The sequence below is a fragment of the Euprymna scolopes genome, chromosome 34, assembly GCF_053919585.1.
Source record: "Euprymna scolopes isolate OS-2025 chromosome 34, ASM5391958v1, whole genome shotgun sequence".
Lineage (NCBI taxonomy): Eukaryota > Metazoa > Mollusca > Cephalopoda > Sepiida > Sepiolidae > Euprymna > Euprymna scolopes.
Window position 1 is genome coordinate 78171247 of NC_136515.1, and position 24223 is coordinate 78195469.

The window sequence follows — 24223 nt, forward strand, 5'->3', positions numbered from 1 at the left end:
ATATGATATATATATATTTATATATAGATAAAAACTCTTTAACAATTAGGAATCTAACACATAAAATAATGACTAATACCAACACTAACACAAAAGCCGGAATATATTCCGTACCCTGCCTTGATTGTGGAAGAATATACGTAGGAGAAACTCAATGTAATCTAAATAAAAGAATATATGAACAAAAAAGAGATGTAAAAAACAACAATACACTCAACGCCATATTTTGTCACATCATGGAGAACGACCACCATTTTAATTTTAACAAAGCAACTTTCCTTAAACACATATATAACACATCTATACGACGTTTAATTGAGTCGGCTATAATATCCCATTCCAGCAATATAATTAAACAAAGAAAAGGGTTTTTCCATTTTGCTCCCTATCTGTCGAAAATAATTATCAAAGAGAACAATTTAGAGACAGGTTAAACTCGATATATATATATATATATATATATATATATATATAATTCCATTCGTAATTTCACTTAATTTTATTTTTATTTTACTTATTTACTGTATTTTATTTTATCACTGTCTATTTTTAGACCCGATTTTATCAACTCCTATTCTTATTTTTAGACGCCATCTTTTAAGTTACTACGCTATTTTATCCCAATTCAATTATTTCTAATTTTTAAAAGCTCCCTTCGTAATCTCGTTTCATTTTATTTACTTAATCTATCACGGTTATATTTCTAGACGCAATCTTTGAAATCTCTACGATATTTTAACTTTTAGACGTAATCCACCACGCTAGTTTACTCTAATTTATTTTCTCTAATCATAAAATGTAGATATGTATATAGACATCTAATTTACATAAGGAAAACACGCTGCTCTCCCCAATCATTATATATAGTCCCAAATCTTCCGACTCTCTCATCAATGACCATCCCTCTTGAAAAAGCCCGAATAAATCGGGCGTAACGTTGAGTATTCAGGTCCTTTCACCTCCATTTTATTTCATATATATATATATATATATATATGTGTGTGTGTGTATGTACAGTGATGATCATATTTATTGGCACGGTAAAATAAAAGTTAAATTTTGTCTAATAAATTCTAAAAAAGGGATTAAATTAAAGAAAATAACAAAGTATATTATGTATTTTTAACTGGCCTTTCCGATGCAGCAATCGGATTTTAGAAAAAATAAATAACAAAGGAACAACAAACATCATTGCAAAAAACCCTTGTTCAAAATTATTGGCACGATTTATTTAATAATCAATTGTATAGCCTTTGGCCTTGATTACCTTCCTCAGTCGCTTTTCATAGTTTACAACCAAGTTGTTGCACTCTTCAGTAGTAATTTTAGCCCACTCTTCCTGACAATAATCCTCCAATTGAATAAGATTCTTAGGCTTCCTTTGCATTACCCTCAATTTTAATGTTCTCCATAAATTTTCAATTGGATTAAGGTCTGAGCTTTGTGATGGCCACTCCAAAACATTAATATGATTGTCCTCAAGCCATTTCTTAGTCAGTTTAGCCGAATGCTTTGGGTCATTATCTTGCATGAACCACCAACGACGACCAAGTGAGAGCTCTTTAGCAGAGTCTTTCATGTTTTCATCCAATATTTTAACATAATCTTATTTTTTTATGCTACCTGTGACCTTAACAAGTCGCCCTGGTCCAGAGGCAGCAAAGGATCCCCAAAACATCAAACTGCCTCCACCGTGCTTCACTGTGGGTATGGTGTTCTTAGGCAGGAAAGCTTGGCCAGATTTTCTGTAAATATAAGACACTTTATTATGGCCAAATAACTCTATTTTCGTTTCGTCAGTTCATAGAACACGTTTCCAGAATGCAACATCTTTATCAATATGACGTTTTGCAAAGGCTAGCCTTGCTTTCAGGTGCATAGGCTTCAATAAGGGAGTCTTTCTCGGACGACATGCTTTTAAACCAGCTCTCTTCAAAACTCTACCAACTGTATGTCGAGATACATTCACTCCAGAGGTGCTCTGTTCATCAACAATCTCCCCAACAGAGATCCTTGGGTTTTGTTTTACTTGTCGAACAATTTTCCGTTCATCTCTTGGGGAAAGAATCCTTTTTCTCCCTCTACCCTCTAAACTCATAACGTGGCCTTGCGATTTGAACTTGTTTATTATGGCTCTAACAGTGGATTTGGGAAGGTTTAGCTTCTTTGAAATCTTATAGCCCTCCCCATTGGTATGGCATGCTACAACAAGCTTCCTGACGTCTTCGCTGTGTTCCTTAGTTTTAACCATGGCGATTGAAAATTATAATTTAGTCACTTATAATAGTTTAAATAAATCGCTATCTAAAAATTATCTGAAAAAAATTATTCACTGAATTAGCGTTAAACAAGCATAATATGGCTATAAAAAAGTTCAGAAAGCACGTAAACCGGAAATTGATTGATATTATACTGATACTAAAAGAAAAACAAAGCCGTGCCAATAATTTTGAACAAGGGTTTTTTGCAATTATGTTTGTTGTTCCTTTGTTATTTATTTTTTCTAAAATCCGATTGCTGCATCGGAAAGGCCAGTTAAAAATACATAATATACTTTGTTATTTTCTTTAATTTAATCCCTTTTTTAGAATTTATTAGACAAAATTTAACTTTTATTTTACCGTGCCAATAAATATGATCATCACTGTATATATGTATATATAGTTTATTTCATATATATGTGTATATATTTTATATATATTTTTTATTTCATATATATAGATGTATATATGTATATATATATACATATATACACATATATATTATTTATATGTATTATTTATTGAAAGAACATATTTTATATATATATTATTTATTAAAAGAACGTAATATATATATATTATTTATTAAAAGAACATATTATATATATATTATTTATTAAAACAACAGAATTTAATTGTCAACACAGGTAAATCCTCTCACATCATAGAAACACACCCTTGTAATAAGTAATACATATAACCTCAATCAATAAATTACATAACGAAAACACACTCATTCCATTTCTATTACACACCTATATTCGAAGTTTATATTTTCCAGAAAGAATATTAATTGCGTTCATATCTTTTAAAAACATATTAACGACTTTACGACTTAATAAACTCCATCTCTTTAAAAAACACAAGCTTCCCTTCTTTTTTGAATTTACAGCAGCTTTTTCCCCCTTTCTGAATAAGAACAGCATTACACATATGAAAAATAGGAATTTTAAAATATTTGTACTGGTGTTTTTGTTTTCTTGCATTCATTCCTCCAGAGAAAGTCCCCAAATAAAGATGGGACGTTGATGAACATATAACTCGGTTTGTTTCTTTTTATCTCTCTCTTTCTCTCTCTTTCTCTGTTTCTCCTTTCCCCCCTCTCTCTCTCTCTTTCTATATATATATATATATATATATATATATATATATACACACACACACATATATATGTATGTATGTATGTATGTATACTGGCAAACATTCATTGTCCAAAAAGGAAACACTTATTATTAACAGTAAATTATAACGATTGGCGGGTGCTTATTCAGATTGGCACTTAATCGCGGTATTTACAAATTTATATATATATATATATAATTATATATATATATATATATACTCCTATACATTCGGTTTTTTTTGCGCGTATTGATATTCATATTAAGACCCCTTTTTTCTATTTATTTAAAAAGAAAATACACTTTTCTTATATATGGGTTGTGGGATTGCATTCTCTAGCAAAAGATCTAGCTAATTTGCATATTCTTTTAAACATTCATTTTAATTAATTCCCTATTAGTTTTTTTCGGTTTTCTTATGGGATGATCATCTTTAGTTAACTATTACGTGTAATCATAGTCATGCAGATAATCTACATGATTTATACTTGCATAATATTTGCGTAAAAAGTTTACAGTAAACACAAAATTGTTTCCATATATATTTATGTATACGTATATATTTTTGTTTAATCTATCTATTATATCTATAAAAGTGGACGTGTCTGTGCTTCTGTGTATATCTGTGTGCGTGTATATTTCCCTACGCAATAACTCTGTCAATTTAAGTCTACAGACACGAAATTTGATATACAGGGTACTGAGATTTGGGAATTTTTTATCGTTTTTCGGCTAGAAATTTGGCTGTTAAAGGGGCCAAACTTCAACGATTTGACATTTGAGAACTCTACCAAACTCCTCCAATAATTTTGGGTCTAAACACTTGAAATTTTAGATATAGTGTCCTTTGACATGGATCTAACTTAATAATTTGATTTTACCCCAAAACAATGAATGTTTAGGGATATAATTGGAGTCAAAATTAACAAAAATTGACCGTTTTTTTTTTTTTTTTGCTCAACATACACCTCCAAACACCCGGGCAACGCTAGGCTGAAATGTTAGTATATATATATATATATATATATATATATATATATATATATATATATATATATATATATATATATATATATATATATATATATATATATATGTATATGTATATGTATATATATATATATATATAACGAGGAGAATATATGGAAGGAGACAATCGCATGAATACACATTTTTCTAAGCTCAATCGATATATTAACGCAATCTTATCATATAGACCGAAATAGATTAGAATAGTCGCCGATATACTTGTATTTAAAACAAAGCGTTTATTGATTTTCATAGTTTTTTTTTTACTGTGTTCAATCGAAATTTTTTTAGATAGTTTAAAAGAGGACAGAGAAAAAAACTGAGGTTGATGTAAAATTCAGATGCCATTCGAAATAAACGTTTACTATTGACAAACTATTTGGCCACTTCCGATGTCTTGTTTCTTTACGGTTTAAATTCGGAGCCTGAGATTTTATTTCTTTACATGCGTGTTTGTTATATTATGCGCTTTTTATTATCGAAAGAGAAAGCAAGCAGCAACAACGTTGCGCACGTTTCAGGGATTTGTGTACCTCATTAGCAACACCCAATCAGTGGAAAGAGACGTGAAAACCCGATTAGGCGGAAACTGGTATGTGGTGGTCATCTCGTTGGAATTTCTCGGACGATTTCTTCAACTATGTTTTTTTAGTGGCATGGTTCAACATGCTCTGCTTTACGACTCGACAATTTCGACAATGACGAAACAGCAAGAAGAAACACTTGACTCAATATACATAAGAACAAAGTGTAGTATCTGCTCTTCAAATGCTGCACTTTCATTTCTTGTTCTCTTTCCGTGAAACATGTTTTTTTTTGTATCTTTTCTCCACGTTAAAAACGACCCTGGTGTCTAACTCTGTCCCGTGGAGAGGCATTGTAAATAGGTACAAGTTAAGAGTTAGCGTTGGATCTCAGCAGCTGAGATACGACGCTACCAAGAAAAACTTAGAAGGCACTTTTGTTCTTCTATGCGAGTCTTTCCTTGTATCTTTATTTTCATTTCAGCTGCTCGACTGAGCTCCAATCTCTAGCTCATCTCTGTAAAACATTTACAACAAACATTCGTCTAGCTAAAACCACAGTCAACATTTTAGTTTAGACTTCATCTGTGCCTAAAACTGGTTTGGTTGTTTTTGTTTTACAGCATATCAACCCTTTTCGGGTTATTTAATTCCGAATCCAATTATTTTGGAAATAGTATTCATGTTGCATTCAGTTATTTTGTAGAAAGTTTTTATTCTTCAAGCTCTTTGAATCTTCAATCGCTAGTTTGTAGTGTTTGGTTTGGTTGTTTATAGTGGATTTTAACTTTTTTGTTCCCTGCCCTGCAGAACATGAATGAATTTTACAATGAGAGTGGGGGAAATGGTTACAGTATTAATGTTTGGTAAATTTAAAGTTAGAAAACCGGTCCGGAAGTGGGGAAGATCGAAAGAGAAAAGGAAAACGGGGAGAAGGAAAAGGTGGGTTGTTTTTGGTTTTGGTTTTGCAGAACATAATTAAGTTTTGTAAAAGGACGTAGAAAAAAAAACGTCAATGTTAGGTGCATTTCATCTCAGGAAGCCAATATCTTCAGACAGCCTAACCTGGTAGCACCTGTGTGCCTAAAACTAAACGAAAATTCCATGAGCAAAGTTTTTTTCTTTAGAATTATTCGTCCGCGAAACACAATACCGCTGGCCTGCTTCTACGTTTACTATAACATCACTGTTTCCAAGTCCAATGTAAACAAGTGCTTTTTAAGTCATCCTCTTAAATAATCAAACTTTATCCAATTTCCACAATTACCGATCATCACGGTGTTGTCTCGAAATCCACGTGACATTAAGCAAACGCTATCCTCGTGTGACATTTGGCCTTTATAAGTAGTGACCTCTAGTAAAAAAAAATCAGTGCTAAAAGAAAGAGTACTTCGGTTCCTGCAGGAGTAAATAAGAATTACAGACTCCATTACACAACAGCAGATCATTGAAAGGCATCATACCTATAACGACCAACTTATACAAAACTTTGGACGACACCCGGAGTACCTACTGGCAGTTATTTCTTATAGAGATGATTATAAGGATCGAGTAAGGAGAATCCGAGAAGAATTCTACTCCTGATATGATTGCTTCTTGTCAAGATTTATTTTGCTTCCAACGAAGGAAATGCTACGAGGTATCTGCAATAAGTTTCCATACTTTTTTCATATGTCCACTTGTATTTAAAAGTCCACACATAAAATCACTTTTGAAGTTATCTCCTCCGACTGCAATGCATTGCGGTGCCTTCCTCACAACTTCTGCAAGGCCTCCTGGTAGTCTTCTCCTCGTCACAGTCTTTTATCTGCTCAATTGTCTCATAATGACAGACTCTAAGTTTTACCTTGAGCTTATGGAAGAACCAAAAGTCACAAGGAACAAGGTCTGGACTCTAGGGTGGGTGAGGAACTGTTTTGATATTTATCTTGGTTAACTATTCTATGACAAGGATGGAGCGCCGTTGGGAAAAGCTTTGTGCAAATCTTCCGCATCTTTAGTTCCTTGTGAATAATTGTGTGTACAGTTCCCACACCGACATCAAATTGTGCACTTATTGTCTCTATAGACACAGACAGGTTCTGTCAGCGGCCACCTGATTGCACCAGGGATAACCACGTTCTTCAGCACATCCAGATACACTTCGGTGCTGATTTCAAGTCAATTTTTGCATTACCAAAATATGGGACTTAATACATCCACAATTCTGCGTTCGCAGAGGAATATTGCCTTTCACTCTGGATACTTAATTGAACATGATTGGATTTTACCTTCAATGTTGCAATCATTAATCAGTTTCGAACCTAAACACATTTTTTTTGATCTACCTTATTTCTATATCCATTTTTGTTCTTTTTTTTCTGTGTCTTTTTAAAAGATCTGAATCTTTAATATATTTTCAATGTATTTGCTAAATCGCAAAATTATATCAATCCAGAACAAATATTTTGCTAATGTCTTTCCTCTGAGGAGATTAGCCTACATTAAAAAATCCATACATTAAGGAAATTACTTTAGATGTTGTATTCCTTGTTCAAACAATATTTTTTGTTTGGAAAATTATATTTTCTAAAATAAATAAAAATATATAACTTGCAATGATATATATATATATATATATATATATATATATATATATATATATATATATATATAAAATAAATGACAAAAGTCTCTATTCCAAGTTTCATGATGTTAACCATCTTACAATTTTTTCCATTAAAACTGCGTAATAAAGAAAATATTACAAATAATTGCAGCTTCTCTTTCAATTTTCGGATTTTGTAGTCATGTCTGTATGCATTTTCTTTTCTCTTAAGTACTATTTTTTTCTGAGGATTTCAGGGCAGAATAGATGCATTGATTGATATAATAATTTCATTAATGATTTTGCGCTACGAAACAGGTGTTGTCAAGAATTGTGAATGCCAACGTACTGAAAGGAATAAATTGTAAGATGGTCAACATTATAAAAGTTGGAATATCGGCTTTTGTTATTTATTTGTAATATGTTCTGTAATTGTATTGAGCTTCATAAATAAAAGATTGCTATAAATAAAAGGTGTAATGTAATTAGCATATTTCCACAGATTACTATATATATATATATATATATATATATATATATATATATACGTGTGTATGTGTGTCTATATATATATATATATATATATATATATATATATATATATATTTGTACTGTTAAGACGAATGTTCGGAATCGGGAATCGGAAAAATCAGAACTTTTGATGGTATCAGAATCGGTATCGGAATCGGAAACAAATGTGCCTATTTTCCGATGCCAAAAACGATTCTTTCAATCGTCTTTTTTAATTGGATTTTGTTTAAAGCAAAATCTTCCACTGCTGGTAGTAATAATTAAATAATCAATATTTATTGATTTTAAACAACCAGTAAAACTAAAATCGATAGATTATCCCTAACAAGTTTAATTTTTACGTTTGAAAAAAAATATATATGCACATTTAAAGTGTGTTTTTATGGTAATTGGGTACAATACCAACTCTATAATTGGTTCTTTAGAGATTTGTAAATAATCGGAATCGGTAATTGTATTGGAATCGGAAAAAATACTAGAATCCTCCCCATCCGTAATATATATATATATAATTATTTTTTTTTACTATAATAATTAAATACCTACAGACACTAGTGTTTCATCCTTTCGGGATTCTTAAGTGCAGGGTGTCACGATTACTACCAGTCGAACGATTCGAACCCCGCGACACGAGACATCTCCGGCTCGATTAGCGGAGGCCGTATCCATTCGGCTACCACTAACCGTGTGAAATAGCGTTGAATTTTAAACATTTTAATTTAAATGTTCATTACGTCAGACAGACAGTGATCAAATCGTTATACGATGATCTATACTTATATATATATATATATATATATATATATATATATATATATATATATATTATAATTATAATTTTTATGGAGAGATAAAGAGAGATGAAGAGATAGATGGATTTCATCATCCCAGAAGTTCAGCTTCTTGTTCTTTTAGTTTTTTTACAAGAATGTCAAGTTTTTAGAATGCTTTACTTTCCGGTGCTCTGCTTTCTTTCTATATACAGCCTTGGTCTTTTCAAGACCAAGGTTATTATGCATTTCCTGTCTTTGCGATGCTCGCCATTATGTTTTTATTAGCTCCTTATATTAAGTTGCTTAACCTATTTTTTTAACGATTTCCATAAAAGATTAGGTGATATTTAATATGATAATGTTTTTCCACTCTTTAAGTTAGTTGTCCACAAAGCAGAGATTGCAACGCGATATTTACCTGAGGATCGAATCGAAGTAATTACTATCCAACTCTATTTTGAGGTTTGAAATTTTTGTGAGATTTTATGTTTAAACTTGCTGTTGTTCTATTTCCTTATTAATGATGCCAAATTCAGCGTCCTTATTGAATCTTTAGTTTGCAGCCGAAGGGATATTTAGATAGATAAATCGATATATATATATATATATATATATATATATATATATATATATATATATATATATAAATATATATATATATATATATAATTTGAAGGGGGTTAGAATAGTAGTCTAAAGAGCAGAGTGTATTTTAATGTGATAGTAAAATTACTAATTTAATTTAAATACAAGAAAAGAACAGTGCTCGTTGTAATTCAGATATATAATAAGCTCGATAGGCAAATATCCTAGAGCTACTTTAATATTTAGTAATGTGATTGATAATTTAAAATTAAAATTAAAATTAAAAATTAAAAATCTGTTTCATAAGAAGGAACAACACCAAAGTCAATAATTTGTACGATCGTTTCAGAAAACAATGTTTTTATTGTGATAGACATTAAGCCACGGACAATAATTTTGACATATAGTTTTTTTTAAACAAAGTCTCCTCATCAGCAAAAATATTGGGTGTTTTTTTTTTAAATATATGTAAAAGACATCATAAATAAACCTAGCATTTTTAAGTAAGACATATGTATCTTTTAATTCTTTGCCTTTTGAAAACCGTAATTATCGTCAACGTATTCATTTGGATGTTGATTGTAGCTTATAAACGCATGAAATGTTGACTTTTCCAAAAGAAAGTCAATGGAAAATTTTATATATCGGTTAGAATATTCTAACCGATATAAAATTTAAAAGTTAAGATCGCCTACCACAAACATTATACACACACACACACACACACACATCATATATATATATATATATATATATATATATATATATATATATATATATAAGAGAAAGAAAATTAAAACTGTAAGTTGAACTTAATCAAAATTTATTGTTCGACTGAATAATCCCAATAACAATTTTTAAAGTCCTTATACCGCGGAGTTTCAAAGAATGCTATTCTTATTATTTTTCTCATCAGAGGACATAAAGAAATCAGCAAATTATATTTGTAGCAATGTTAGAATGTGTTAGTTAAGGCATTAATTGAAATCGCAATTATTGTAGTTATAAATTGACAAATAAAAAAATGAAAAAAAACATTGGATATGTAAAAAACTAATATAAAAACAAACACCGCATAATATTTCAGCTTGAATGAAACTACTCTAGAGTTGATCCAAAATACAGAATAGTTCTTCAGATAGAATGTATTCCAAAATAAGTTCAGCGTGACGATGCATATAATCCGACTGGAAAGTTTTCAAAAATCCGATTGGAAAGTTTACAAAAAAGGTGAAGTAATGAAAGTTTTTTTTTCGGGAAGTGCAGTAGTCCAAAGAGAAGTCTGTCCCTAGTCAAATATATATATATATATATATATATATATATATATATATATATGGGGAAGTTAAAAGGATAGAATAAGAGCAGTTCTTCCAGAAGAGACTCATCGGGATAATACAAAGCTCAACAATGATGTTATGATGTGGCGAAAATTGTGGGATCGCAGGGTTATCTCTATAAACGGTCTCGGTGTGCTCTTTGCCGACGCAGCGTCATGAGGCCCAGGATCGCGCCTGCGGCCTTATATAACAATGCAGTCTCGCAGAATCGCGGATGCTCTCGCGCACATATGCAAATTTTGAGGACTCCGTCTTTTATAAAAAAAACAGGCCACTGGAGCAGATGGGACAGACGCGAAAACAAGTCCACAGAAACTATTGACGAACGACGCTGCTGCAATGAGCTGAGGTTTTGTGTACTTTTTTTCTTTGCAATAACATATAAAGAGTTCCCTTTATCTCCCAACAAAATGTGTGTTTACCCTGAGTTAATGAATGAATCACTCTATATATTTCAGTATACATTCTTTATGACTTCATTGCCTGCTTTTATTGACTCATATTAATATATATATATGCATATATATATATATATATATATATATATATATATATATATATATATATATATATGGTGGGGTAAAAAGAATAAGATCGATTCTTTTAGAAGAGACATCGAGATTTGTAGGTTATAAAGAATATGAAGAAATAAAAAAACGACGTTAGAAAAATATATACTAAGACCTTTTCGTTTATGTAATATGGATGTTGCATCAATTAGAGGTGTAGGATACGTAAAACTCCATATTATTTCAAAGCCTAATGCTTCTCATCAGTAGAGGAGAGAAAATGCTAGGTAACATATTAGGGATGCGACATCTAGATCATCAGGAGCGAAATAATTGTGTGTAAGTAAAATGTCGGGGGAAGGAAATGGGGGAACTACAGGAAATATGCGATGGAGGTGGAAGATAGCTTTTATTAAAAAATGGAGATAGGAAATAAAATAAAAGCTATATTCAAGCTAATCTTTGCTATGGCATAATCATTTTTACCATATGACTTTTGAATCACGCTTTTCCATCTGTTATTTTAAAACTTATTTTGTTAATACGTTGTAATCTTTTTTTTTTGTTGTTGCATCTAAATTAACCTTAATATTTTACTAAACATTTTTCAAAACATTCTCTCTGCCTATTCTTTTCTACATAACAGTTTACAAAATAATAGTCATAATAATGTTCATTATCTAACATATTAACTCTTTCATAATAATAATCGGATTTCACGTAAACCCGGTGTCGCCCCGGCATAATCTAACGCAAGAAGTAGTAATCGGGTGGATTATTATCTGTTTAATAATACCACCAAGCTTATGAGTCTATCACGGAGTCTATGTGAACCGGCTACGTTTAAATCTCAGTCGTATACATATTTATTTTTAATTTAAGCATGTTCAATCGATACTCACTGTAGGTCTTTAAATGCCCTAAATGTAGACACATTAAATACACAATAGAATAGTTGATATTTTTTTATTACATTTTCACCCCAAACAAGGCACATTGCCACTTTGGTGTAGGGGGCTACTATCAGGGGAAACATCTACTGGGGTACTATGTAGGGATTAGGGCAGCGAGATGTTGGTTCACGTTGCACTTGAACTTATGCATGTCAGTACAGTTGGGGAAGCAGTGACCTGGAATGGAATTCCAAAGTCTAGCAGTTCTGGGGAAGAAACTACTGGAGTAGAAAGATCTTTTACATCTAGGGATCCCTACAGTGTGAGGTGGGATTTTGCAGCTTGTCGGGTCTGTCGAGGGTGTTCACGTCGTGGGGGCACAAGTGCTTGCAGTTCATCAGAGCATTCGACATTATAATACTTGTAGAACAGGCAGAGGGATGCAACGTTTCGACGATGGGACAGAGGCTGAAGCTTAGATGCCAGTTTAGGGCCTATCAGATTTGCGACTCTCTTTTGAACCCTGTCAAGGAGCGAGAGACTAGTAGCCGTACGAGAGTATATAAATATGTACGAGAGTATATAAATAAGTAAAGAACATATATTGCTACAGCATGGATTATTCTTATAAGTGAGGATAACGTTATAAACAAGATAACTGAAATTATAAAATGTTGCGTACATAATGGGGCATATAAATATAACATCGAAAAGATAGATAAACTACAATATAATATTAACGTGATTTCTTCTTAAATAATAATAATAATAATAATAATAATAATAATAATAATAATAATAATAATAATAATAACACGGATTTGTAATCTAAAAAGAGGATTAATAATGTCGTTAGAACGATACGTTTAAATATATTTATAAAAATAAAATTATAAAATAATAAAAAGGATGATAAATAATCATAATAAAATATTTTCTCTAACAAAATAGTTCTCTTATACCCAAGAAGAGCAACTCGAGAATTATATTGTGCTAATCTTCGTAGATATATAAAAAATGAGGCGTTATTGTTTGTAAGAAATTACATGAAAGCTGCCTGAAAATAGAAGACGTTAAAATGAAATTTAAAATTAAGGTACTTCAATCTTTCACGTACGAATTTAATATAAAATGATAACCTACTTCAAGGCCAGACGCCAATTTTTGAAAGAAAGTATAGCAATTTAATTATTTGTTTAAATGCTAGCTATTTTTTCTTTTTTAATTAATTGTGTGTGCGTTTGAAGCGAGTAAATCTTTTTTTCTTGTTAAAATAAAACTATATTGAAATATGGCGGGAGGGACCCGATCCTGCTGGGCCGTAAAATACACTTAAATATATTTTAATTCATGCAAATTTCGTATATGTATTTACGCGGTATGCATCCATCCAAACAAAAATTTTACTCGTTATAAACAATCATTGGTGCATAATTACTGTTTCCTGTTTATTTCAGTGTCATGCAACCAGTGGTTTGAGAGTTTATCGGTTAAATATTTACACACATAAATCTACTGTTTTATTTATACAGACGATTATATTTATTATATATAAAAAAAGTTACCAACTTTTTGTTCTATTTGTATTTGTTTACTTTTTCTGAAAATATTCCTTAACTCATGTTTGGAATATTATGAGTATGTTTTTTGTTTGTTGTTTTTATTACAGACTATATTATAAACTGTTAGTGGATTTTATACCGACCTCATAACTACTAATTAGCAAAATCATTAGCATGAATCAGCAAATTTATACATTTGTGGAATGCTGTAACTGCGGCCTCTATAGTCCGTGAATGATTTTTCTTTCATAAGATCAATCTCGGATGAAAAGATGTGGAAGATTTGTTATGGCAACACACCTTAACACACACGCGCGCGCACGCGCGTACATACACACACAAAAATGTATCTATCTCCCTTAAACAGAATGTTTTATTATGTGTTTTATTAAATCTAGCTGGTTCGAAAGTGAATGTGTTTGACCCCATGTTGTTTTGGAAGGAAGGGATCATTTTACGTTAAATTTATATGTGAAATTCCGCTAAAGACTATGAGATTGTGTGTGTGTAAGGGGTTAGTCTTTTTTCTGCACCCCTATTATAAAGAATATTGAACTATTCCATGACCTCACTTCTGTCCATGACGTCACTTCCGGGAAACGAGAAGCGGTTTACGAGAGAGTCGGCGACAAACACACGTAGCGAACGTTCTTTCACAACTAGTCTTGTCATGAGAAAAGATTTTGTTCAATTACCTTTATTATGTATTTTGTTAATGCATATTTATTAAAAAATTTTAATGTGTCTTTCCCATCATTTATTTAACCACTAACACAGCAACACTATGGCATGCGGTATTTCTTTTTCTTTCGGAGATGAATTGGTAAAGGGTGCGGGGCTACAGTTTTATATAAAATAAATGACTAATCTGCAGAGAATGTCCTGATAAACGTGTAATATCGATTTCTTGTCACATTAATCAAATCATTAATCAAGCAAATTAAAATTCATAGCGTCCTCGGCCATTTTATGTCTTCTTTGACGATGTAGTTTGGCTTAACGAGATAACAGCATGGGTTCTGGGTGATGGGGGCCCTTTATATTTTTCATGATCATTTTGAGACTAGGGATTCATAGATATATTGTTTAATTCAAAAACTTGTTTGTCCATATTTAACCATCGATTCAGAAAAGGGACAGAGTAGAATATCAGCAGGGAAGTACTCAAGAAGACTCCCCGAAAATGGCAAACTGGAGAGCACCAGGCCATGATGAAATTTACGCGTACTGGTTTAAAAAAAACTTCACAACACTACAGGAAAGATTAATCCAGAACTATATATTTATGAAGCAGATGTGCCAGAATGGATGACCAAAGGTAAATCACACTTGTGTAGAAAAGCACAGAAATAGGAAACACCTCGAGTAATTACAGGCAAAAAGCATGTTTACCTACAATATGGAATATACAGCACAACTGAGGGAACAAATTTACCATTGCCTTCATAATCCCGGACTAATCCCAGATGAAACAGAATGGATGATAGAAAGAAAACGACACACGACCTATTATGCAGAGACCAAACGATTCTGAAAGATGTTAAAAGTAAAAAAAAAAAACTATGGCATAGAAAGAATATAAGAAATACTAGAATTATGAAAATACACAAAATACCAAGTGACATAATCGATTTGATATAAAATACAACGAGAAAATAATAATAATAATAATAATAATAAAAATAATAATAATAAAAATAATAATAATAATAATAATAAAATAATAATAATAATAATAATAAAATAATAATAATAATAATAATAAAAATAATAATAATAATAATAAAAATAATAATAATAATAATAAAAATAATAATAATAATAATAAAAATAATAATAATAATAATAATAAAAATAATAATAATAATAAAAATAATAATAATAATAATAAAAGTAATAATAATAATAATAATAAAAATAATAATAATAATAAAAATAATAATAATAATAATAATAAAAATAATAATAATAATAATGATAAAAATAATAATAATAATAATAATAATAAAAATAATAATAATAATAATAATAATAAAAATAATAATAATAATAAAAATAATAATAATAAAATAATAATAAAAATAATAATAATAATAAAAATAATAATAATAATAATAAAAATAATAATAATAATAATAAAAAAAAAAATAATAATAATAATAATAATAAAAATAATAATAATAATAATAATAATAAAAATAATAATAATAATAATAAAAATAATAATAATAATAATAATAATAAAAATAATAATAATAATAAAAATAATAATAATAATAAAAATAATAATAATAATAAAAATAATAATAATAATAATAATAAAAATAATAATAATAATAATAATCATAATATAATAATAATAATAATAAAAATAATAATAATAATAATAAAAATAATAATAATAATAATAAAAACAATAATAATAATAATAAAAATAATAAAAATAATAATAATAATAATAATAATAAAAATAATAATAATAAAAATAATAATAATAATAATAATAATAATAATAATAAAAATAATAATAATAATAATAATAATAATAATAATAAAAATAATAATAATAATAATAATAATAATAATAATAATAATAATAATAATAATAATAATAATAATAATAATAATAATAATAATAACAACAATTCTGATTTCGTTTATCAACGTCTCTCTGGAAAAGGATGGGATTAATTTCCAGAGGATTTCCCTTAATCCCGGCTTCAAACCAGGAGCTTCAAAGATCAAGAGTTTTCCTAAGGATGTTGGTGGTACCTATAATTGCAGAGGTCTGAAGGCCGCCTAAAAAATCGGGGATTTGTAGGGTTTTTTTTTCAATTGTCCTTCCAGACGACTTGATACTACTCCTAGTGTACCAACTGCGACCCGAATTATTTGTGTTTTAACCCCGTGTAGAAGACTTAACTCCAAGGCCAATGGAGCATAATTGCTCCCCTTCTCATTTTCCTTCTCTCTCACATTCCTGTCCCAGGGTACAGAAAAGTCTACAATCTGCCAGTTTTGTGAGACCTTGACAATGACAACCAAAACCGGACGATTATGTTCCAATTGCTTGGTCGCTATGACACTTTTGTCCTACCATACCTTTATCTTGCTATCCTCACTTGTTCTCACTTCATCAGGCACCTCCTCAAACCATTTTCCAGTATACTTCACCCCTACCCTCTTACACACCTCCCAATATACCCGGAGTCCCATACGATCGTGTCTTTTTGCGGTACTCTCTCTAGGCCAGTCCACTATACCTTGCTGCAAGGTGCGCAATTGACTCTGAGGTCTTACCACAAATCCGACATTCTGCAGCAACTTCCTCTCCTGGAACCACTCTTTTTTAACAATCGTGTTCCTAATGCCTGCTCTTGTGTTGCACAAACAAAAGTTTCAGCACTCTTAGCCAGATAGCCAGCTCTAAGCCATTGCCATGATCTTTCATCAGCCACTTCTGCTATATCCTGGAAGAAACTTCCATGCATTTTCTTCCTAGCCAGTTCCTCTGCCCTTCCTCTATCCATACGTTTCACGTAATCAGCCTTGGTCTCACATACCTCCACTTCATTGGTCACAACCTTAAGCATCAAGTCTTCACTTCTACCCACATACTCCTTTAACGACATCTCCTCGGTTCTAATACAATCTTTTACAATTTTCAATCCTCTCCCACCGTCTTTCCTCTTTTGATACAGCCTTACTACGCTACTGCGAATGTGAAATGTACCAAAAATTGCTAAAATTATTATTATTAGTAGTAGTAGTAGTAGTAGTAGTAGTAGTAGAAAATGATAGAAAATGAATGAAACCATGAAGATTTGAAGTGAAAGCTGATGGACAATACATAACTGAAATCAAAATACAAAGTGGTATCTTCCAAGGTACTTAAAAGTACTTAAAAGTCCTATGGACGTGTTTAAGGGAAAGTATGGTGATAGATTCCCCTCTCACGAACTAAAATCTATTTTTGCAATCAACTCGGTAGATAAATAAACATTTATGGACGAGAAAAAAAGCTAGCATTTAATACAACAGAAATACATAAATTAAATACTGAAATAAAATGTAGTTATTAATATTTGCTGGGAAAATGGTGGGATCTTTCTATCGATCCGGTAAATATCTCACTGCTGATGCTATTCTCTATCTATATAAGAGCCAGGTACGTCCAAGGATGGAATACTGTTGCCACATCTGGGCAGGAGCTGCTAGAAAGGACTTGGCCTGCCTTGATAGAGTTCAAAATAGACTTCGTAGCCTCGTAGGAGATGTCCTTTTCTCCTCCTTGCAACCTCTATCTCACAGAAGAGATGTTGCGAGTTTGTCTCTGATGTATCGTTATTTTCATGGAAAGTGTTCAACTGAGCTTCAATCTATGGTCCCCCCTCGCCAAACTTTCACAAGAAACACTCGTCTAGCTGTAAACACTATCAATAATTTCCCCCACTCTTTATCTGTGCCTAAACCTAAACGTAGATTCCATGAACAAAGCTCCTTTCTTAGAACTGCATGCCTGTGGAATTGTCATCCGTTTTCCTGCTTTCCGGCTGACTACAATATGGTTGTGTTCAAGTCTAAAGTAAATAAGTTCTTGATGAGCCGTTCCATATAAGTTATCAAATTTACCAAATTTTCATTACTAATGATTACTATATTGATCAATTTCTACTGTACACTCTTTAACCCTTATCCTTGAGTGGCCTCTTGGCCTTGATAATGTGGTGATGCCTTTGTAAAAAAAAAAAAAAGGTGATTCTCTATCATCATTACTGTTCATTATAGCCATAATGCCCCTGAACAATATACCAAGAAAATGCCAAGCCAGATACCAATTCAAAGACAGAAAAAACATTTAATGAATATGGATGACCTGAAACTGTTTGCTAAAACAATAACTTAACTAGATATGCTAATAAACACGACCAGAATCATTACTCGGTATATCCGAATGGAATTCGGTATGGTAAAGTGAGCACTACTGACCATAAGGAGTAGAAACTGGAAGCAACAAAAAGTATAGCACTACCCAATCCAATAGACATGAGGGCACTAGGTGAACATGATACCTACAAATATTTGGGAGTTCTGGAAGCTGGCAGCATCGAAGCAACAAAAATTAAAGAGGAAATTGAAAAAGACCTCCTCAGAAAAACAAGAAAACTCCTCTAAACATAACTATATGGTGGAAACCTAATTAATGGATTAAGCACGTGGGCAGTAATATATCCTGGACTGTGTATGCCCTCGACCAAAGAAGAACTAACTTCGACCAGAAGACCAGGAAACTTATGACGATGCATAATGCACTACACTTAAAAGATGATAGTGACCGACCATATGTGAAAAGGAAAAACAGAGGAATAGGACTGGTTTGTATAAAAGTGTGTGTAAATAACACAAAAAAAGAGTTAGAAAATACATAATGCAAAACACCGAAAGAATAATTACTGCAGCAAGAGACATGGCAGAAACTAACAAGATTAAATAAGAGACGAGGAATAAGAAGAGAAAAGAAAAATGAGAAGAGAAACATCTACACGGACGATTCATGAGTATCACAAAAGATGAGATTACAGAAAACACTTGGAAATGGCTACAAAAAGGATACCTTAACAGTGAAACTAATTTTGTCAACTTCATTTTTATTAAAAACAATCTATATATCTATAAAAGTGAGAATGTGTATGTGTGCGTGTGGACTATTTTCAACCTAGGCTCTAAACGAAATGTTCATCTAAAAACTTGAGATTTGATATACAGGGTATTCAGACAAATGGAAAACTTTTTATCGGTTTTCATCCGGGAAAATGGGCTGCAAGGAGGTGAAAAGTGCAAAATTGTTACTCATCGGATTTTTATCTATTTCACGGATGCGCATGCACTAATCGCTCACATGACACGTTCCTTATGCTAAGTATAAGTAGGTTTGAAAACACTTTTTAAAAACTAATTGTTATCGTACTTGACTTACTTAAGTTCGCGTTTCGATTTCAGCCCGGGTATTTTTTTTTCACCTATAAGAAGTGAACTGTTTAGAAAAAGCATAATACTTGCATGCACATGTCTCGGTTTCTTTCTGTTTATTTTACTTCGCTTTTAAAAGGTATTTAACGCTACGTTTAATGCCGGAGAACACAGGGTACGTTTGCTAGTAGCATAGACAATTTGAAGCAATAAATGTCTGCAATCTTTTGATGCTGACTATGAAGTTGAGCTTCATTACAGGATTGTTATAGATTGATTGATGGATTGATGAGGTGACAAATCATACTTACAGCTTTTAATATATATGGAACACGTTTGTACGTCAAGAGGGAACTTTTCTAGTTTCATAGGACAGGTTGCTGTCATGGTTAACCTGAGAAAAACAAAATAATAATAATGAGATGAAGAAGAACAAGAAGAAGAACAAGAAGAAGAAGAAAAACAACAACAACAACAACAATATTATACAACTGACAGTAAATGTGAAAAGAGCTGAAATCCTAAGGAAACCCATCAGTTGAAGAATTCAATTTACGGGAGTGACAAACGCTAACAAGAAAAAAACTTCTAAGTAGGACAAAACTACAAAATCATAAAATTGAATGGTCGAGTAATTCTCCACCTCCGAAAAAATATTGCAATGCAGAGATCGGTTGGTAGCATGCCACACAGTCGAAGGGTCACAAAGGATGGAAAAAACCCGAGTGTTGGATATGGAAGTAGACAGATCCTGGTAATAAGAAAAACAAACTAAATAGGATTAAAAATACTATTTATTAAAGAAAAAGGCTAGAATCGAACCCAGTAATCAAAAGTTAAAAAAGAATACATATTGCAATACGATGCTAGGAATGTAGAGAATTGTCCATTGTGTTAGAAATAATTATACAACTAATTGGGTCGGAACAAGTAGAATCGCGCAATGTAAATTAAAGAAATTTCGGTATGTTGCGAAAAGCGCGTTGGAGACATGTGTAATATGTAAATCCACGTGAGGAGACATTCACATGCCTGAGCACGTTCTGACGTCACAAAGAAAGATAGTCACAATATATTCAGTTAAGTTTAAGTCATTCAGAGGAGAGTCAGAAGGATTTGGAGTTGACAGAGAATCGGTTTGGTTGAGTTAGCTGAATCCCTGTTCGGGAGCGTACCAGAAGGAGGGAGAAGACAATGTAATTCTGCAAGGCATCGAGTACTTGATCATCATCTCATCCAGCTGGAATAAATATCCCCATTTTATAAGACAGCCTTTGTCTTCGTTTGTCGTCAACCGAAAGGTAATGTGTTTTGTCTATCGTCTTTGTAATTGAGCATTATATGAAACACAATTCCAAAGCGTTAACTGTCTGTCTCCGCCATCAACAATGAATTTCCTTCTCCACGTTAAAAGAACTGTCCATTTCACATCTCTTCACATTCATATTTATACGAAGAACAATATAAAATCTCCAAGAATTGCATCATCGTCGTTGTGTTCGCCGTTATATAAACGTCTCTTTCTCCGTTATATGTCGTGTCCCCGTCATGTGCCTCACTACACAACACGAGAAGTGAAAACACTATCCATACCTTAACTGGATGGGTGCGAAAGAAACTGGAATCTTAGGGAGGCTTATTGACACTCAAATTCAAGGGAACACCACCGGTTGTTGTTCAGTGAGTAATTTCTGATGAAAACTCCTAATTAGAACAAATACTACTACTACTTCCAATACTGCTATCACACAAACAACACCTACTACTACTACTACTACTACTACTACTGCTACTACTACTACTACTACTACTAATAATAATAATAATTGTAATAAGTGCAGACTATAGTTTAACTCTTGAAACAATGACACGCATGGTTAGTGTCTTCTCTACACTTGCTTAAAAAGCGTACAGACGTTGCTATGACAAAGTATGTGCAAATCTGCATTGGAGTGTGTGCCAAAAAATTTGGAATCCAAGTGACGTACAAGTGATTCCAACATCACCCAGAAGCGGTAGTGGATAATGAGGACGTTTAGATTCTCTGGGATTTCATGGTTCAGTTTGACTGAGAAATAACTCATAGGAAACCAGAAATTGTGATCACAAAGACCAATGAATGCTAAATTATTGATGTGGCCTCAAAAACATCAACTTCGCAAACAAAAAGAATGAGAAACTACGTAACTATCAGAAACTGAGAATGGAGACTGCTAGGTTGTAGAATAACAAACTTCCATGGTGTGAATCATCATAGATGCACTTGGCTCAATTCCAGATGAACTTGAGAAACAGTCGAATTCCTTGGAAAGCAAGTACAACATCGCCGTACGCCAGAGGTCAGTTCTGCTTGGCCTGGAAAACATTCTACGCCATGTGCTTTCCATCTAATTGACTCTGTAACTATGCTTAATAATTTTGGTGTAAAAGCCCGCTCTTGAGCGAAATAAAAAAAAAACGGTGTAAAACCTGACAACACTATGAAGTTAATGAACATAACAGCAAAAACAACAACAACAAAAACAACAACAACAATAATAATAATAATAATAATAATAATAATAATAATAATAATAATAATAATACGAGCGTTATGAACGGTTCCGAGGAAAATTGGAATGAAACGAAAGATTAACACCAAGTAACGCAGGGAACTAATAAAAGCAGTTGAAATATCAAAAATAAACAAACATTATAAGCAACGAACACAAATTATCCAAAGTAAAAGCAGTTTCTTTCTTTTTGTGCATATAATCAATCGAGCCAACCGATTAGATATTATCAAAGCGCTATATCTGCAGAGGCTGGCTAAATAGTATAAAAGGTGAGTTTCTACATTTTTGTGTCATATGTGTTCCTCGACCCTAGGTTCGTCGTTAAGCAATTCAGCAGCCTTTTTTTTCTTTGGCCAAAGTTTGAGGGAACAACAGTGCCTATAATAATCGCTGTCCTTCCTTTTCATTATCACCCTTTGGCTTTAATTCCTATACAGCAGGCCGGTGACAGTGGCCTTGTGATTAATGATTTAACAACCTGGATGTGCCAAGTTCTGAACCCTGTCGGTTCCAGAGAAACAACATCACTTAAGGACGTTGGCAAACTTCACGTAGTTACTCTCGTTATTACTCTATATCATATAATAAAAAAAGCATTCTAAATAGAAAGATATCAGGGAAACAAATACCAACAAAATTCATCGTCAAAACGATGCTCGAAACAATAACAACAACCACAAAAGCTCATTTGCAATCAATAAATTAACGATAGCTCGACCCGGTCATCATCATTAGCAACAATAATCATCATCATTAGCAACATTTTCAGACAAAGTTAAAAGCAGCAGCTCTCAATGAAAATGCTGAAGGTCTCTTCAGCCAGGATAACCATCAACACCACCTTTAACTAACGAGTCATTATCTCTCCTGTTTACAATCAAATAATGAGAGAACGAATATATCACTATTCCAAACTTTAGCACAACAGTCCAAAAACAATGTTCTTTCAAATTTAAGCAGCACAGATAAACGAAATTGGTATTTTGAACTTCGCATAATAGACGCCCAACATGCTTTATTATATTTTTCTCTTCTTTTCTAGTTGATTAAGTTTCTTTGTTGTTGTCTTTTTTATTAATACCCTGTTCGTCAGCTAAGTTCTTAATTCTCATAGCTGCTGGTGGCACCAGAAGTGGCAGTCCTGTCTTGGGCCACCGAAACTGTGTTATCACTCTTGGTTGGCAGTCGATGAGAGCAGGGTATTGCACATGCTTTCACATGTTGTATGATAAAAAAATTGTTAGTGTTTAAGAACAAAAAAGTAAACAGATCGAAAACGTCATTTAAAGTCACATGTTAAAAGAGTTGAATTACGTCAGAGCAAGCAAACAGAAGAAATATATACAGAGTTAGTCAATGGTTAGTTAGACAGACAGCTAGACAGAAAGAGAGAGAGAGAGAGAGAGAGGGAGTTCATTTGAGAATCTAAACACTCGTGCAATCTTCTCCCCTTGAAGATTTTACTACGTAACACTATTTCAAACCTTACAATGACAGACCAAAGAAAATACTATTTAAGTGTGAGTGACCAAACAAAATTATATTTCAAACTTAAACATGACACTCTAAATGCTATTTGAAACATAAGTGTGACAGTCTAAAGGAAATGTTAATATTATTTGAATTCTTCGGAGTGATTTTCATTTGGAGTATTGTTCGCACAACGTTTCGGTCGATATGTATGCTTGAGTGCATTTTTCGAACTCTGGAATCTTGCACGGATCTGTAGCGCAGTGGACAAAGTACATCGTGAAATTAAGTTGTAAAAGTTACATATTTGGATGTTGAAGGTTCAATCCTCATTGCGGGCAACACAGAAAATACAATCGCGAATTACTTAGGACCTCTAATCAGTCATGGCTGACGGAACAAGAGCATGATACCCCAGTTGATTAAATAAAGAGTTCGAAATTGCGTACAAGTTTCCCTGTTCGACAGAAAGATTCCCGAGATCAACACAAAGATTCCCCGAGTTCGAAAAAA

General features: G+C 32.1%; 1 protein-coding gene across 2 annotated transcripts in view; it reads right to left on the bottom strand.

Moving 5' to 3' along the window:
• Positions 1-24223, bottom strand: part of LOC145259302 (glycine receptor subunit alpha-2-like) — a 512859-nt gene that overhangs the window by 23843 nt on the left and 464793 nt on the right. For both annotated transcript variants that reach the window (XM_080117187.1, XM_080117186.1), the window contains one exon: positions 19997-20079. In XM_080117187.1, the coding sequence (XP_079973313.1) occupies positions 19997-20079 (83 nt within the window). The remainder of the gene's footprint in view (positions 1-19996; positions 20080-24223) is intronic.